The sequence below is a fragment of the Gadus morhua genome, chromosome 22 (genome assembly GCF_902167405.1).
Source record: "Gadus morhua chromosome 22, gadMor3.0, whole genome shotgun sequence".
NCBI classification, from domain to species: domain Eukaryota; kingdom Metazoa; phylum Chordata; class Actinopteri; order Gadiformes; family Gadidae; genus Gadus; species Gadus morhua.
The window spans coordinates 12,951,321-12,968,815 of record NC_044069.1 but is presented as its reverse complement, the minus strand read 5'-3'; the positions used below and the strand labels follow the sequence as shown (position 1 = coordinate 12,968,815).

Here is a 17,495-nt window from a genome sequence, read left to right as displayed (position 1 = left end):
GTGGCCAAACTGTGCCACATGAGGTCTTTAGGAGCTACTCCGTGTGTGTGTGTGTTTGTATGCGTGTCTGCATGAGTCTCCTTCCTCCAGAGTTGTTCAGCCCGGTCCCCCCCATGGTGATGCGAGGGATCCATCCAAAGTCCACGATGCCGGCCGTGCCAGCGCCCTGTGCGGCGTGTGAGCGCACGGCGGTGACGGTCGTGGCGAGGGGGCGCCGTGACCCCGCCCGCCAGCATACGCTCGCTCTCCCCGTGCTCCCTCGAGGGCCCACCCTTTCATCTCCCACACGAGCGCTCTTGTTTTGTCCTCGGAACACAGATGGTTATTTATGAAGGATGGGGATCGGGAGGAGTGGAAGGGAAATAAATGGACGGGATTATTTAGGTGGTGTTTCTGGCGCGTTGTTTTTCTGTTTATTGGTTGGGTTTTTACAAGCGACTTATCCCGGCGATGTTTTACAGCTTAGATCACTCTGGCTGTCTGGCACGTAAACGCACAATATCAGTCTTAAGCAGGCGCTAGCTGCTTGTGGTGATGAGGAACGTTTCAAACAAACAAACAACGGTTTCATCATACTGATGAAACCATTAGCAAAACGTCTGAATAGCGGCTCTTCTTCGTGTTTGAAGCACATTGTTAAGGTCTGCTCTTAACTTTACACATCAAGCAGACTTGGATATTCATCTGCATTCGTTATGTTTACACACACACACACACACACACACACACACACACACACACACACACACACACACACACACACACACACACACACACACACACACACACACACACACACACACACACACACACACACACGCGCTGCAGTCCGCAAACACACATACACACACGCTGCTGTCCACACACACACAAACACACCAACAAACTGCAGTCCGCACACACACACCAACAAACTGCTGTCCGCACACACACACGCACACACTGCCATCCGCGTACGAACACAGACGTACCAACACACAGCCATCCGCACACACACACACACACACACACACACACACACACACACACCAACACATGGCCGTCCGCACACATACACACACACAAGCACACACAAACCCACACACACACCTATTGCCTCAACCTCGAAGAGCAAAGTTGGAGGTCATCTTGAACGGACCATAGCGTTCCTCATTAATTAACCTTTGTTTCTCTCTCCCTCTCTCCCTCTGTCTCTCTACCTCTCTCTACCGCCCAGCCCTGCCCAGCTACACGTGTGGGAACCCCGGGGTGCTGCTCAACGGCCTCCAGCAGGGCACCACCTTCAACATCGGGGACAAGATCCGCTACAGCTGCAGCCAGGGCTACGTGCTGGAGGGCCACACCACGCTGTCCTGCCTGGCCACCTCGGCCGGCACCGCCGCCTGGGACTTCCCCCTGCCGTACTGCAGAGGTACAACACCAGCACAGCTCAGAGTCACAACACTGTCGAGCAGCCCCTCAGGGTCGCTGTAGCTTTCTGACCAATGATTGCATGCATGGTATTGATGTTGATCAGTCCGTAGGTGGTCACCGCTCTGAAGTTCCAGCGGGGGGAATTGTTTACGCCACGAATGTTCTGCCCGTGATCGAAAGGAGTGCAAAACAATTATATACATGTATACGTGGACGTTCCACTACAAGATGCCAAATTACTGCAAGACAACACAAAAATATGCAGAAGGATGCAAAACAAATAAACATAATGACATGCATAACCATCACATATAGATTTACATTTAGGGGATTTTATCAGACACTTTTATCCTAAGTACATTTGTCAGAAGAAGGTGAAGCAATATTTCACTGTCGGTACAGGGTGTTGGTATCCGTGACATAATAATAATACATTTTATTTATAACGCACTTTACATCAACTCAATGACCTCAAAGTGCTACTATGCACATGTAAAAGGATAAAAACAACATAAAAGACTTTAAAACCAGATTAAAAAGAAAAAGAAAAACCGAAAAATAACATTTGAACATTTCAAATAACAGTTTAGCCAAAGGCTTTTCTAAATAGATGGGTTTTCAGGCCTTTTTTAAAAGAATCCGCAGTCTGTGGGGCCCTTAGACGGTCAGGGAGAGCATATCACAGACTGGGTGCAGCGGAGCAGAAGGCGCGGTCGCCCATAGTTCGGAGCCTTCTCCTCGGAAGCTGGAGGAGGTTGGCCTGTCCAGAGCGGCGATGGCGTGAGGAGGAATGGGGGGAGATGAGTTCTTTGAGGTACAGGGGGGCAGTGCCATGGGGGCACTGGTGGGACAGAAGGGAAACCTTGAATTGGATCCTGTACTGGACAGGAAGCCAGTGGAGGGATTTGAGGATGGCTGTGATGTAGGTGGTACTGCCGCACCCCCACCAGGATCCTGGCAGCACAATTCTGGATGTACTGCAGCCGCTGGATGTTCCTGCTGGGGATCCCGATGAGGAGTGCGTTGCAGTAGTCCAGCCTGGAGGAGACAAAGGCGTGCACAAGATAAAGCTAAGATAAAAAAGATAAAGACAAGCATGACCATTAGTGAGGCACAGGCGTATTTATCCTGCTCCTTGGTCCAGGGCTGGGGCTGGACGTATCAGTGTCTCTGAAGTGTGCAGTCAGACATCAGCAGCCCACTTAGAATGCCTTTTAGTCTGTAATTACTCTTAATAGTGATGTGACACCAAGAAGAGTCTGCCAACCCTAATGACACAGATGAATTCCAAAAGTGTGGCGCTGGATTTATGAATAATCCATGTCTGGGCTTTTATTAAAACGCTCAGCCATGGTGTTGAATGTGGTATCGTGATAACAGAATTGAATAAAAAATCAAAGCTGGGATAAAGAGGCCGGCTTCCAATAGATTTGACGAGACCTCGAGTTTAATGTGTCGGGCAGGGGGCTGTCCTCCCACACCCTCCGTCCCCCGCTCACAGTGAACGAGGACCCCCCTGTGGTGAGGCTCACCTGCACCACTCTGTTTATCTTACTCAAAACAGTTTGGTTGGTCATAATAATTGACCGTTGGCAATAGGATCGCTGTTGGTACATGCACTCACATCTTGATTAGATTGCTGCTCATTTTAGAGGCGACCACAAGGTTGGGATATTAATCATTTGCACAAGCCTTCCCTTTAATATGCAGGGACGTGTGATTTCTGATTTCTGCGCTTGACTGTGTGTAATAGGTGGGTATGTTTGGGCTTTTGTGTGTGTGTGTGTGTGTGTGTGTGTGTGTGTGTGTGTGTGTGTGTGTGTGTGTGTGTGTGTGTGTGTGTGTGTGTGTGTGTGTGTGTGCACTTGTGGGTTTATATATGTGTGTGTGTGTGTGTGTGCACTTGTGGGTTTATATATGTGTGTGTGTGTGTGCGTGCACTTGTGGGTTTATATATGTGTGTGTGTGTGCGTGCACTTGTGGGTTTATATGTGTGTGTGCGTGCACTTGTGGGTTTATATGTGTGTGTGTGTGTGTGTGCACTTGAGTGTGTGTGTGCCTGTGTGCGGCTTGCACTTGATTGTTTGTATGTGTGTGTGCACTTGAGTGTTTTTGTGTGTGAGCCCACGCGCTTGTGTGAGAGTGTGGGTGTGTGTTAGTGTGGGCGCGTGTATGGATGTATGTGCGTGTGTCCCTCCATTGGCTACCACTAGGGCCTTCTTGTATCCATGTGGCCGTTTGTGTCAATGTGGCTGCCGAGTGGAGCGCTGTGATGCTGGGCCATCTGTACCCCGGGCTGGGAGTCAGGAAGCCCACATAGGAACACACATGGCGGGCACCCCATGCCAGAATGGCCCCAGCCCATAGTCCCACAAATAAATATACACACCCACACACACTGGAGGGAGGCACACTTCTACACACACACACATCCACAGAGTTAAATACACACAACCAAACTCAAATAAACATGCACACACAAACACACACACACACACACACACACACACACACACACACACACACACACACACACACACACACACACACTCACGGATGCACGCATCCACACACATATCGATGCAGCCACACACACATTAATACGCACACATCAATGCACGCACGCACACACAAACAAAGGAATACAACCAAGCGTGCACACACACGAACACGCAAACACACATGCAAATACAGACCATTCGGCAAACAATTTTTCTAGTTTCTATTCACACAAAACACAGACGGATACGCACACACATGCTCAGTCACTGGCACTTCTAAACAATCACACACACACACACGAATACTGTATGAGCATGCACACACTTCTGTGTTCACGAATTGCATGCCTGGATGGATGTGACGCGTGACCACACATTTGGTCAACTAATCTTTCCATTTTTAGCCAATAATCAAAGGAGCTTCTCGCCAACTGGGCCACCACAGAGTACTTTACTGTCTGTTCTCTGGGTGAGAGGAGAGCAAGGCCAAATTCAACACGATTACGCGTGTGCCTGGCCTACCTAGTGCGTTTTCAGCAGAAACAACATGCTAAGGCTAAATCACACATGCTATCGCTGTTTTTAGAAACTGGCCATTTTCCACAGTGGCTCATTGAGGTCTTGCCATAGGAGATTAAAGGGACTGTGCACACCTGTCTGAGCTCATCTAACACACAACGTGCTATATTACTTCAAATGTCAACGCGATTACACCCTCAGAGTGGCACACATTATTAGAATCTCTTTAGTTTATTTAAGTTTACACCTAAATGTGCTCCCATTGCTTGTCTGCTCGGTCCGATTTTGGACGTGGATCATAGAGAAAATTGCTATTCTTGTTTGTAAACACCAATGGGTTTCATCTGTGCGTGCGTGCCTGCGTTCACACGCATTTGCGTGTGTGTGCGCTTGTGTGTGTGTTTGAATGTCTGTGTGTGTGTGTGTGCGTCAATGTGTGTTTGTGTGTGTGCCTGATCCATACATCCACGCATGATGAGGCCTATGCAAGCGTCCCTACATGGCACAGAGCCAGCGTGACATTCTCTCTGACAGCCTTTGTTGATGCATTGGAGGCAAAGCCACATCTGCATCCGGCCAGGGGGCAGGGAGGGAGGGAGGGAAGGAGGGAGGGGAAGAGAGAGAGAGAGGGGGCGAGAGAGGGGGAGGGAGAGAGAGAGAGGGGGGGGGAGAGAGAGAGGGAGAGAGGGAGAGAGCATGATCTCCATCCATTACCATGCACGGTGTTACCTACTAGGGTGGAGGGGTGGAGGTGCTCGGCGGATTTGGTCAGGTGGCGATTGCTCCAGAACGCTTTGGCCGGTCGCTTTAGGAGACGGGGGAGGGAGGCAGGGGAAAGACGGAAAGAAAACATGGACGTTGGTTTGAGTGCGAAAGCAGAGGCCTGGTGAGGAATATCAATCCACTCCACCTTCACATCTCTCTCGCTCTCGCTCTCTCTCTCTCTCTCTCTTCCCCCCCCCCCCCCCCCCCTTATTGTCCAGACCTCTTTTCTACCTTCATGCCCGCGTGTCATCTGTCATCCCCCATCATCTCTCCCTCCCCCTCTCCTTTTTGTCGCCTCCCCCTGCCCCCTCTACTCCTTTTTCCTCCTCCCCCACGTTCTGCAACGTCCCTCCCTCTCTTCCCTTTCCGCCCCCTGCAGTTCAAGTTGCTCCTCCGCTCCCTCCCGTCTCCCCCTCACCCCCCTCCCCCCTCCCGGTTTTCGTTCCTGTCCACCGCTTTCTCTCCTTTTTCTGTACTCTTACCTGTGACAGCTAGGTCCGGATGATTGACAGGTCCCCTGCTGCCTGTGGGCTAACCCCCGCCCCCTCTATCACACCCGACCTCCCCTCACCCACCTGTCACCTCCCACCACCACCACCACCTCTTCCCCTGCTGAACACCACCCCACCACCACCACCACCGCCGGCCCTCCCTACAGCAGGGCTAGCCGCTGGTCATGCTGAGCGGCGTGCCTCCGCCCTGGGTGGTAGACACGCGCCTCAGCCGCACAGCTTCCCGTGTTCCCCTCGGTGGGCGGGCCTATAGGGTCGCCTGCCATGATGTCACTGTCACGTACCCCCGACTCCAGCACCTGTCAGTTAATGGCATACACACTGTATTCAGCACGGAGGGACTCGCTGATGGCGGTCCGCACACATGCACACTGACACACACACACACACACATGTGCATGCACACACAACCAGACATACACACACGTACACGCACGCACGCATACACTCACACATACATGGACTCAAACACGCATATATACACGCACAGACAGACGCATACACTCTGACACACACACTCACACACCTACATTCACTCATGCACACACACACACAATCATACGCAGACACACACTCGCACACACACACTCGCATGCATGCAGACACAAAAACACCTATACATACACAAACATATGCATACCTACACCTACACAGACACAGACACGCACAGCGTTAATTAACCTAAACATAATTATTCCGGTTCATGACCCGATTTCCAGCTAACTTAAAGGTCACATCTGTTCTCCGATGGGGCTTGGTGTACGGTCATCACGTGCGCGAGACAACTACTCCTCCGCCGCCGTTCTGGAGCAACATCCAGGGCCTGTAATGATCCAAGGGGTGGGCGGTAATTAACATCAATCCCTCCGCAAGCCCACCTTGTCTCGGGGACCACCAGAAGACAGAGAAGGAGAAGAGAGGAGGGGGAGGAGGAACAGTTGAAAGCGCTTAACGTCTCATCTGAGTTTATCGCTATTCACACACATCCCACTCAACGCAATCGTCCTCACCCCCCCATCAGCATCGCCTTGCTCCTCCTCAGCCATGTTGCATTAAGTTGCATCACGCCTTGCAATACCCAGCCTCCCTATTTATACTGGGAAGGAAAGAAGACCTGAAGACGTTTCTTAAAAGCCGTATCAGGGGTACCTTCTTCTCTCTCTCTCTCTCTTTCTCTCTCGCTAGTCTTGCCTCTCTCTAGCTCTCTCTCTCTCTCTCTATTTACTCTTTGCTGCCTCTGATTTTGCCCCCGTGGCAAAGAAAGCACCGACCAAAAAGCCTCCATTTTTGTTTGTGCCGGAAAACCGGAAATATGTGCACTACTAAATAGGTTATGTGAGGTCGACGTCAAGCCGCTTTGAACGATATGGTGAACGCGCCATGTCTAGAGGTTGACCTTCTCTCTTGGTCTGTTGATTCTGTCTCACAAGATGGCCCCGGTCTGTCATAACTTCACATTCCCTGTACAATTAATAAAAAATGAGTAGCAACACTTGGCTTGAAATTATTAAGTATATGAACACCCAACCGAGTCTAATCCCATATGTGCGGGTTTGAATTAGTTCCCTGATGATTGTTACTTGATAATTGATACCCGGGATAACGAAGGTCGACGGGAACATATTATCCACAGAGATATTCTACTGCTGCATACTGTTCTCTTGTTCTTGGTAAATAGTTCTTTTTAAGTCTATTTTTGCAAATACTGCCCTTATGGCTCTGCTTACTCTACTAATGTAAACATTGCTGCTTGTTGCTTAGGGAGACACCATTAAAAAAATGTACGGCTGCCGGCTGTATTTTTCGTCATCGACTACGTAGCAGATAGGCCTGATTGGCCAGGTGACGTCATTAACCAAGACACAGCCCCTGATTGGCCCCTTTTACATTGTTATTTCTGGAAATCGATGTGGGCCGCTAGAGGTCCAGGCTGATCCGTGTAGAGGAACAGAATGTGCAGTCACGTGATCAGGATGGTCTACAGGCAGTCTTGACATCACAAGACCAATTCCCAATTGCGCAAAACATGAGGTTTCAGATTCGTCTGGTTCCCAGGCTAGTCAGTATGCAAAAATCAATATTAACCCATTTGTTTCCCCAAGCCGTGTCCAATGCAGCTCAATACAACTTTGTCAAACTTAGTAAACGGGTAAACTTCAGGCAGTACGTTTTTTTGTTTATATTACTATTTCTACCCAGTCATTGGTTTTAGCTTGTGTTAGCTTTTAGGTTACATATATTTTATCTTATAATAAGCAATAAACCGGACATGAGTCAGCTACACTGCCAAACTGCCACTCCCTTTTTCATTTTGCCTGTCAAACATTTTGAAATTACGATATTATTCAATCTATAAGGTCTATATTGTGCTCTGATGCTTATGGAGATGCATTGTATTGTATTTCCTTAAAGCATACCAATTAACAAATGGTAAGGACAACTTGTTTCTGAATTCCCTTTGTGAGTTTACTTTAGACAGAGAAAGGGGACCAGCTGGGTTGTGACTTTACCTGTGCTTATTTGTTTAGTTTTCAGTTTAGTTTTGCATCTTAGAGGACACTTCCATCGATATTATACACGATAAATCATTTATGTCATGAAATAATAATAATAATAATAATAATAATACATTTAATTTAGAGGCGCCTTTCAAGACACCCAAGGTCACCTTACAGAGCATATAGTCATCATAAATCGTTTAAAAAAACAAGACATTGTGGAAAAAAATAAATAAATAAACATAATAAATAAAGAATAAATCATTTGTGTACTATAAAATTAAAAACAAATCAAAATATACACTGGCACTGTACATCCTTCTGTCGCCATACGTATCAATACGTCAAAACAGCACCTGTTAATTCAACACAAAACGTCAATCTAAACAAAAAAGTGTGTTCTTCAGCTCCTCCTGCTCTATACTATGCAAATCCCTTCAGCCAATCAATGGGTTGCATAACTTCCACTGACGTCCAACCCTCTGCCCCCTCTTCCCCCACCACCCCCACACCCCGACCCCCAGCGGACGACGGGTGCGGGGGCACGCTGCGGGGCCAGAGCGGGGTGATCACCAGCCCCAGCTACCCGGGGGAGTACAACAACAACGCCGACTGCACCTGGACGGTGCTGGCGGAGCCGGGGGACACCATCGCCCTGGTCTTCTCGGACTTCCAGCTGGAGGACGACTACGACCTGCTGGAGGTCAGCGGCACCGACGGCTCCTCCCAGTGGTGAGTAACCGTCGGTGCGGGACTCGAACGCGCCGGTTCGAGTGGTGTTGATGGTGTTGGTGTGTTTTGAAATGTTCATATTTTTTATTTCCCTTCAGCGATTGATGGCTCACGTGTTGTGAACGAACGGGCAAATGGTGTGTCTTTTTTTGACGTGGCATTGGGTCACACATACATACAAATGCAAACACATATTCATGAACACAAACATGTTTCCACAAACACAGACGTAAGGCACAGACGCACGCTTCCTCAATCTTAATGATGTCACTTTTCAATCACTCATTCCCTCAACTGCTTGCCCCCACACAAACGCACAGCGCACACAGACGCGCACGCGACAACTCAAGGACACACACACACAGACACACACCCATACTCCCACCCACGCACAGGCACTGATGAAGAGGCAGGGCATTCTGGCCTTGGTGTTGGTCCCTCACCATCTGTGGCAGCTCCTCCTCTCTGACAGCTCTCTCTCTCTCTCTCTCTCTCTCTCTCTCTCGCTCTTTCTCTCTCTCTCTCCCTCTTCCGCCTTCCTCCCTTTCTCTCTCTGCTCAGGAAGTAATTAGTGGGCTTGATTACCACTGCTTCACACACACACACACACACACACACACACACACACACACACACACACACACACACACACACACACACACACACACACACACACACACACACACACACACACACACACACAAACACACACAGGGAGAAGGTGTGAGTTCATATGGGTTTCCTCCGTGTGTTATTAAGTAGGTTAGTTACACAAAGCCATACATTCATAATATAGTTGATTATACCTCTGACATCATGCCAGGTTGCTATGGGTTGCTCCAGAAAGTGGTTGTAGTGATAGTAGAGGCTGGAGTAGGAGTTTTATTAATAGAAAGTACTTGTGCTTGTGAAAAGAGACACTATACACACATTATACACCCCCACCATCACTTAACAACACACCCCCTACAGCACAGGTGGGTCGAACGTAATATATAAGATCTACATTCAAACGTAACACAACAGATCTATTCCACCAATAGTTGCTCAAAAGAAGGAACTAGTCCACGGATAAACCAGAAGATGAAACTCTTAGTGTGTTGAGAATCCGATGGCCTCGGGTCACTTCAGTAAGTAGGCGTTTTTTACTCATTCGCTCAGTAGCTAAAGCCAAAACACTTTCGGATGAGGACGAGAATGAGTCTGAAGAGTTGGAATTGTGCCTCGCAGCCTGATATCAGAGTCTCTTTGCAGTCTCTTCGACATTTAAAAGTAGATCCCATCCCAGACCCTCAGCGAAGCCCGCCCCCTCAACAAACCCCCCCCCAATCTGCTGCCTTTGCACATTCTATGATATCATCAGCTCCCAGTCCCCCCAGATCCTGAACTGCTCAGGTGAACCCCCCCTTTGAAGGCCTCAGCGGCTCGGTCTCCTGAGCGTGTCGTCGCCGCGGCAACCGTCTTCGATTCGGCGCCCTCGGCGATGCACCTGCGGCATTTGGCTCAGCAATGCCTCAGATGTGCAAACGAACGGAGAAGGGGGAGTGGAAGAGGGAGGGGGGCTGTGGGGAATGGAGGAGGCAAGAGGGAGTGATGGCAAGTGGTGGAGAGAGAGTGTGTGTCACAGTTGAGCGCACACGTCGAAGTGTAGAGGGGCCACAAAGTGCGGGGATAAGGCACGGTTTTGGATTTGATCTTCCGCGTCTTCAACTTTTCTTAGCTCTTCTTTTGAGGTCACCGGCTCACATTTCAATCGCATCGGGCTTTACTCTCTCTGACAGCTCTCCCCCCCGAGGATCCCCCCGTTTAAAAAAGAAATGAATAAAGTCGACGAGTAGGTGAATCCATCATCCGAGTCATTATCATTTTTAATATGTACTGTAGAGATCTGGAAGTCGTTGACTTGAAGCAACGTTTTTGAAATGAAAGTCCAACCCCTGTGGAAGTGGGTTGAAACTTGAAGTGGAACGACTAGTACAAGTGATGAATCCGATCAAATGGTGGATCTATGGGATGAGAGTCTGGGTGGTGGTATAGGGATTTGAGCGAGGATTGATTAGATGACACCAACATGTCCGTCCAAGTCTCCATTTTGATCAGTGTAGCCACCACACTTAATAACTCATGTATGCATGTTCTCTTGTCCTTGATTGCATGTTAAACCTTCCATGCCTCCGTGTTTCCAACATCAAGGTTGTTCCTACCCTGACTTGTCTACCAGTAGATTCTATGCATCTTTGGCAAAAAGGGATTTTATATAATGCACTTGTGTGTGTTTATGTGTCGGTGTGTGTGTCATTGATTTGCGCCTGGTGTGTGTGTGTGTGTGTGTGTGTATTTAATCAGTGCTGGTGGATGCATCAGCGCGGTGGCAGGCCCGGGCTGCTCTGTTTAAACTGCGGCCGGTTCCTCTGGCCGGGGTATTGAGTGACGGCTGAGTGACGGCCGGGCCCCGGGTCCGCTAGGGATACGGGGCCCCGGGGTTCAGGGTCAGCACCTGCCTTCCTCCATCGATCTACACGGCGGCTAGAGGAGCTCAAGGAAGGCAGGTCACGTGTGTGTGATCCCTAACACTCTCCTTGCTGACGGAGACACACGCGTGGCTTACATGTGTACACATATGCCTGTCTATATATGTATCTATATATATATATATATATATATATATATGGGTGTGTCTGCGCATATTTGCATGCGTGTGTGTTTGTGTGTGGTTGTCATTGTTTGTGTGTGTGTGCGCATGGGTGTGTGTGTGTGTGTGTGTGTGTGTGTGTGTGTGTACGTACGTTTGTGTGTGAATACAAATGGACAAGCCGGCCTACACACCCATCAGTCAATGCCAACATCGCCACACCAAATCGCTGCTCCTTAAGTACCCACAATCTTAAGCATGGCCCCGTGCAAGCCGTTTGATTGGCGCTCGTGCTGCGTTGGCAGTCTTGCGAGGCGGTGAGCTGCACGGCAACAGACAGACGGCCTTGACGACTTGAAGCCAGCCGAGGAGAACCACAACTCAACATGGATTGGATGTGGCAGCCGGAGACGGTATCCCGCCTCCCCCCCCCCCCCCACCCCCCCTATCGGCACTAGCCCTGACAGAAACCTACGGCCAGACGCCTTTTCCCAGGAGATCGTAGTGCGTCTGCTATTACGCTGTCATTCGGGGTGGCAGTAGCTCAGGAGGTAGAGCAGGTTGGCTGGTAACCGCAAGGTTTCTAGTTCGATCCCCGGCCACTCCTAGCTATGTCTCATGGTGTCCCTGAGCAAGGCACCTAACCCTGACTGCTCCCGACGAGCCTTGCATTGCTGACGCCACCGTCGATGTGTGAATGTGTGCATGAATGGTTGATGTTTGGCAATATTGTAATCTACTTTGGGTACCCACTGGATAAGAAAAAAAAACGCTTTATAAATGCAGGCCATTTACCATTTGAATCCATATAGATTTCTTGTCTTAACCGACCCTCTCATCACCATTCTCCATCTAATGCAATGAAAACTGCGCCTTTGACGGTCCTCCGCCTGCTATTTAGTCCAACCGGGAGCTTCTATTTGATGGTGTAATTTTCTTCGCCACTCGATTGGTCTTGGTCCATTTCCCTGTGACCGCAGCGGGTCCCTTGAGGGGACGCAGCCACTGCCATTGTTACTCGACGGAGTTCTGCGGACGTCTGAAAACAAGCTGTTGTTGCCGTTGATTTGAAAGCATTATTATGAATGATAGGGTATCATCATCCATACGAAGGAATTTGGCATATGCATCCTTATCGGTTCTAAGAGAACTGTTGCCTAACAGCTTCACCCTCCATTCAGCTATACTGACTGATATAGATGCCAATTTAACTTTTCCTTGTCTCGGTTTGATTTGAGCTAACTTTTTCCCAAAATCTCGTGAGGACTGTTCCTTTGTGTGATCCCCTCTAAAAAACTTGTATCGCCAACCTTCAAAAGTTCCCTGGGTGAATACAACTTATTTTCCCTCTTGGTAGCACATCTGAGCAGAAGTTGGGACGCACTTCCCTTATGAAAGGCCTGTTTCGCTCCTCCTAATCCATATCTACCCTCAGCCCAGGCCCAAAGGCCCCAACAAGGATCCGGTGAACGTGTTGTAGATAATTTTCCTGCCTTGTTGATACCTTGTCTGTGTGGTCCACTCTGGGGGAAGGAAGCCAAAAAATAACACAATAAGCCAAAGCAGCCAAAAGAAAAAGTAAAACTCTGCTATGTAGGCATTATCACAGTCAGGGAGCGACTGTGATAATGATTACCTATTGATTGGTTGTTAAGGGATTACCTACCTCATGCTGCCTGGTTCGATGCAGATTTAGGGCCAGCATTTATAACTCGGAAGCCAACAATATCTTCATTACATTTATGTGCAGATAAATCCCAAAGTATAAACTCTCTCTCTCTCTCTCTCTCTCTCTCTCTCTCTCTCTCTCTCTCTCTCTCTCTCTCTCTCTCTCTCTCTCTCTCTCTCGCCTATTCAAAATGAAACGGTTTAGCTCTTGATTTGTTCATGAAGGAACTCAATGCTAACTGAACTGAGTGCTGGGGAGTGGACTTCATCTCCCGTTCCCAGCTCCCTACTTCAGACGCCGTACCTTTCAGTTTCTGTCCTTCTGTTTCAAAGAGTGTGTGTGTGTGTGTAAATGCTTGTGGGGGGACGGGGTGGGTGGGCTGGTAGCAGGGTGAACTTGCACCATAAAGTCTCTTGAGAGGGGTGGGGGGGGGCTGACAGCCCCATCCATCACATCGCAACTATTGGCCAACAGTCACATGCAGCTCTCAAGCACTTCCTGCAATAAAACACTCAGTGTTTGATGACGTGTGTTAGGGTATGTGTGTGTGTGTGCCTGGCCATTGTTTGCCAACCATCAAAAATGACAGTTAATTGCCAATTTTTCTTCAGATTTTAGCCTGCCTGAATAAACGATTCACGACTTTGGGTGAAGGTGTTGGTAATCTTAGAAGTGTTATTTTACAGAGAACCCACATTAAAAGGAAAAGAGGATTCGGTTGGGGAAATGTTTTTTGTTTATATATTCCATGGATGTGTCTGTATTTTTTGGAAATTGGTTTGCGGGGGTTCCTGGTGTGTGAGGAATACAGTCTTCCTTTCATCTCCTTGACGCTAAAGGCCATTTTTAAGAAATTGGATCTTTGCTGACAATTTGCCGAAGTGTTGCCATCCCCATATTATTACGGCGCGGTCTCAGTATTCCATTTTGTACCCCTGCTCTGTCGTACTGTTGTTTATCAACATAATCCTTGTTTTTCTCATTTTGATGCATACATTTCATAGCATATGTAAGGTAATGGCTGGATTGACTCTGACTGTTTACTCGACTCTCTCCCGTTTTTAAAACATTGTGATCTAGCCGAGTAGGACAATTTGTGGCTGTTCTGTGATGTGCATCTTTGCAATTCCCTCAGGGGAATTTGGCCTTGTCAAAAAAAAACACAACAAACTATGGTCGTCTCCCTCAGACTTTATAGGCAATATTAGCTTATTTTTCAAAATGTCTGAAGAAGACCTCAGGATTACAGGACTTTCAGTTGCATTGATTTAGTTCTACGAGTAGTGGAAAATGGGTGAAATTTAGTGATGAAGGCATTCATCAATGTTTCTGTCTTATAGTGTTTTACAAGTGCACATTAAACAGCGGGATAATAACTTCCTCAATCCCGCAGGAACAATAGAAACCCAGAGTTGAAACCCCCAAAACTGGAATTGCATCTGGAAAATCGGGATTCCTTTTTGGTGTTACTTTCAAAATACTTTTTCCGAAGTATCTTATTTTCTTTTTTCCAAAAGCTACTTAGGTTTTGCCAGAATTATATGTATTTGTTTGCATTGTTATGGGTCAATTGAGCTGAGACACAGCTAGGAGTTCTCCATATTTGGACCTAAATGTTCTGAAGACAAACATCCGGTTATCATTCCTATCCAACCCTGATCATCTTAACCAGCCCTGATTATCTTAAGCGAGTCTATCTTCGACTCACTTTTATATTTTTGCAGCGTCATCTCATTTCAACTTGATTTCTTTTTTCTTATTTTCTCTTTCTTTGCGGAGTCAGCTTTGTGCTTCTCAAACTATGGTTTGGGTTGTCAGTCCCATCTGAAAGATCAATAGCTGCTATTGATGTTCTCCGTGCCGTGCCTCCCCCTACCGCACCATCCTCAGAGCCTGTTTGTCCCACTCAGGAATTATAAACAACCACTCTTGGTTGAGACTCAATCTGGGACACGTCATCGAGCAAAACCCAGATGGAATGGAACTTGGTTGCGTCCCCCACCAACTCCCATGTTATTTGCAGACAACCTCCTGCTACGATTTTTGCCCTACCAGTTCCTCAGAAGGCTGTATTCCTTCCTCACATCCCTCAGACTACCAACAGGAGATGGGGATGGGAGTTGTGCAGGGGGTCGTGAATGCAAAAGCATAGAAAACAGTGGGCTTAGAGTTTTGCCTAGAGATATCTGCAGTCCTATTTATTTTATTTAAGAAATGTCCATGAAGCAAACCGATCTAATGTGGGTACAAGCAATACACGTCATCAACTCAAGCTCTGACATAATGAGTGCCTTCTGGATGTGAATGCATGGCATGCTAGCAAGCTCTGTGTTAGCCCGAAGCAGGTTTCTATATAGCGTGGAGCGGAAACACACCATTATGATTAGCTGATATATGAAGCCTGTCTGCAAGGACACGCTGTCAGGAACGATAGATTGATGAGCGTCCAGCTATGTGTTTCCGAGCAAACGCAACCATTAGCTTCCCTATAAATAAGACCACAAAGCGCACACATATAGCCGCCGCCAATGGGAATGACTGTGCCATGTGTAGGAGTCTTCTTCGGCAGGTTCATGACGCACCGCACTGTTGGGAGAGCGAAGGGTTCGACTTAATAGTCTTGTGCCTGCAACAATCTAATGGCGCATGCTTAGTCCCCCAATTCTCATCTCATCCATATTGTTGTCGAACAGTGTTTTATTAATGAGCGGCTAGGTTCAATGTACGTGTTGAGTTACTGAAGCCTCCTGGTTGAATGGCCCATTCTGGAAATACTCACTCTTTATGGTGCTATTTCATTGTTATTTCCGGTGCATGTCTTGGTTGCCAAACGCAGACATTTCAATCAACCCCCCCCCACCCATCGCCCCCAAAAGATCCATTGCTGCCAAACCTTGTTTAGCAGTTTAGTCTATTTACGGTTTTCCAATCATTGGATAATGAGAGCTTTAACAACCTCTTACAATATTCACAGGGGATTTGTGGAGCAGGGACTAGGTCTAGGTACAAACACAGACTTTAATCAATACTGTTCTTAATTTCTCTCTCTCTTTCTCTCTCTTGCTCTCTCGCTCTCTGTTGTCTCTTACCATACCTTTTACCATACAATACACTCTTATGCCCTTCTACAGTTTGAGTTTGCCTCGCATTGTGCTTTGATCCTCTAATTCACTTCCTGGGTCAACTGCCTCTTATTGAACACAGGGTCAGCGGGCATCAAAGCGCTTTTTCCAAGTGTGTGTTGGGAGGCATAGATCAAACAGTGTGGCAGCCATTTTAATTGATGCCCAGTCGACAACGCCATTTCTCTGTGCCACCCTTTTTCTCCTGTCAGTGTTGCTTTAACCTTGACCTCCCTCTCTCTCTCTCCGGTTCCCTCGCTCTCTCGCTCTATCGCTCGCTCTCTCTCTCTTACACTCTCTCTCTCTATTCTAATTACAGTGATGGATTAATTTACTTTCGCACGCACATTCAGAGAGTGAGAGAGGGACTGAGTGAATACGTGTGAGAGAGAGACAGAAAGAGAGACGCAGAGAGAGAGAGAGAGAGAGAGAGAGAGAGAGACTCAGTATCCATTGGGTCTCTACTACATTACCCTGGCTGCTGGACAGTAGAGGACACGGGGTACACCAATAAGATTAAGGCAGCTGAGTGGAAGATAGCGATAGGGAGGTACACTCACGCACACACACACCCACACCCACACACACCACAGACTACTTGTACTGCACACCGCCCTGTATTAGACGGTCTGTGCATGTGGCGGTGTGCAGGAGTTTCAGGGGCCGGGTTCCTGGTGCCTATGCCTTCGCGCGGGGGGCATGTTCGCAGTACCACCGGAACACCATGTCCCAGCACGTCCTGGGAGTGGGCGGAACTGCCAGTGAGCTCTGTCTCCCTCTCCATCCCCCTCTTTCCTGTCTTCCCTTCCTCTCCCCCCGCCCCCCAGCATTTTTTGTCTTTCAAACTTAAGCATATGCAAACCAAAAAAGACCCTCACATCTGTATACACACACGCACGCACGCGTGTGTGTGTGTGTGTGTGTGTGTGTGTGTGCTTGCGTGAGTATAGAGCGGTTGATATGCTGCGGTGTGAGAAGCTGACTCACGGGAGGGTTCAGAGCAGCACCCCAGCTGGGGGACGGAGACGGAGGCAGTCCTGAAATAAAATAGAAACCATGACGCCGCCATGACTCATTCAAGGGGAAGAGCTTCCCTCTCCCTTGACCAGCCTTTAAATAGTTCATGATGCGG

At 48.2% G+C, this 17,495-nt stretch overlaps 1 protein-coding gene across 1 annotated transcript in view; it reads left to right on the top strand.

Moving 5' to 3' along the window:
- Positions 1-17,495, top strand: part of csmd2 (CUB and Sushi multiple domains 2) — a 244,295-nt gene that overhangs the window by 57,725 nt on the left and 169,075 nt on the right. Inside the window, exons 4-5 of the mRNA XM_030347780.1 lie at positions 1,217-1,411; positions 8,733-8,940. Of these exons, the coding sequence (XP_030203640.1) occupies positions 1,217-1,411; positions 8,733-8,940 (403 nt within the window). The remainder of the gene's footprint in view (positions 1-1,216; positions 1,412-8,732; positions 8,941-17,495) is intronic.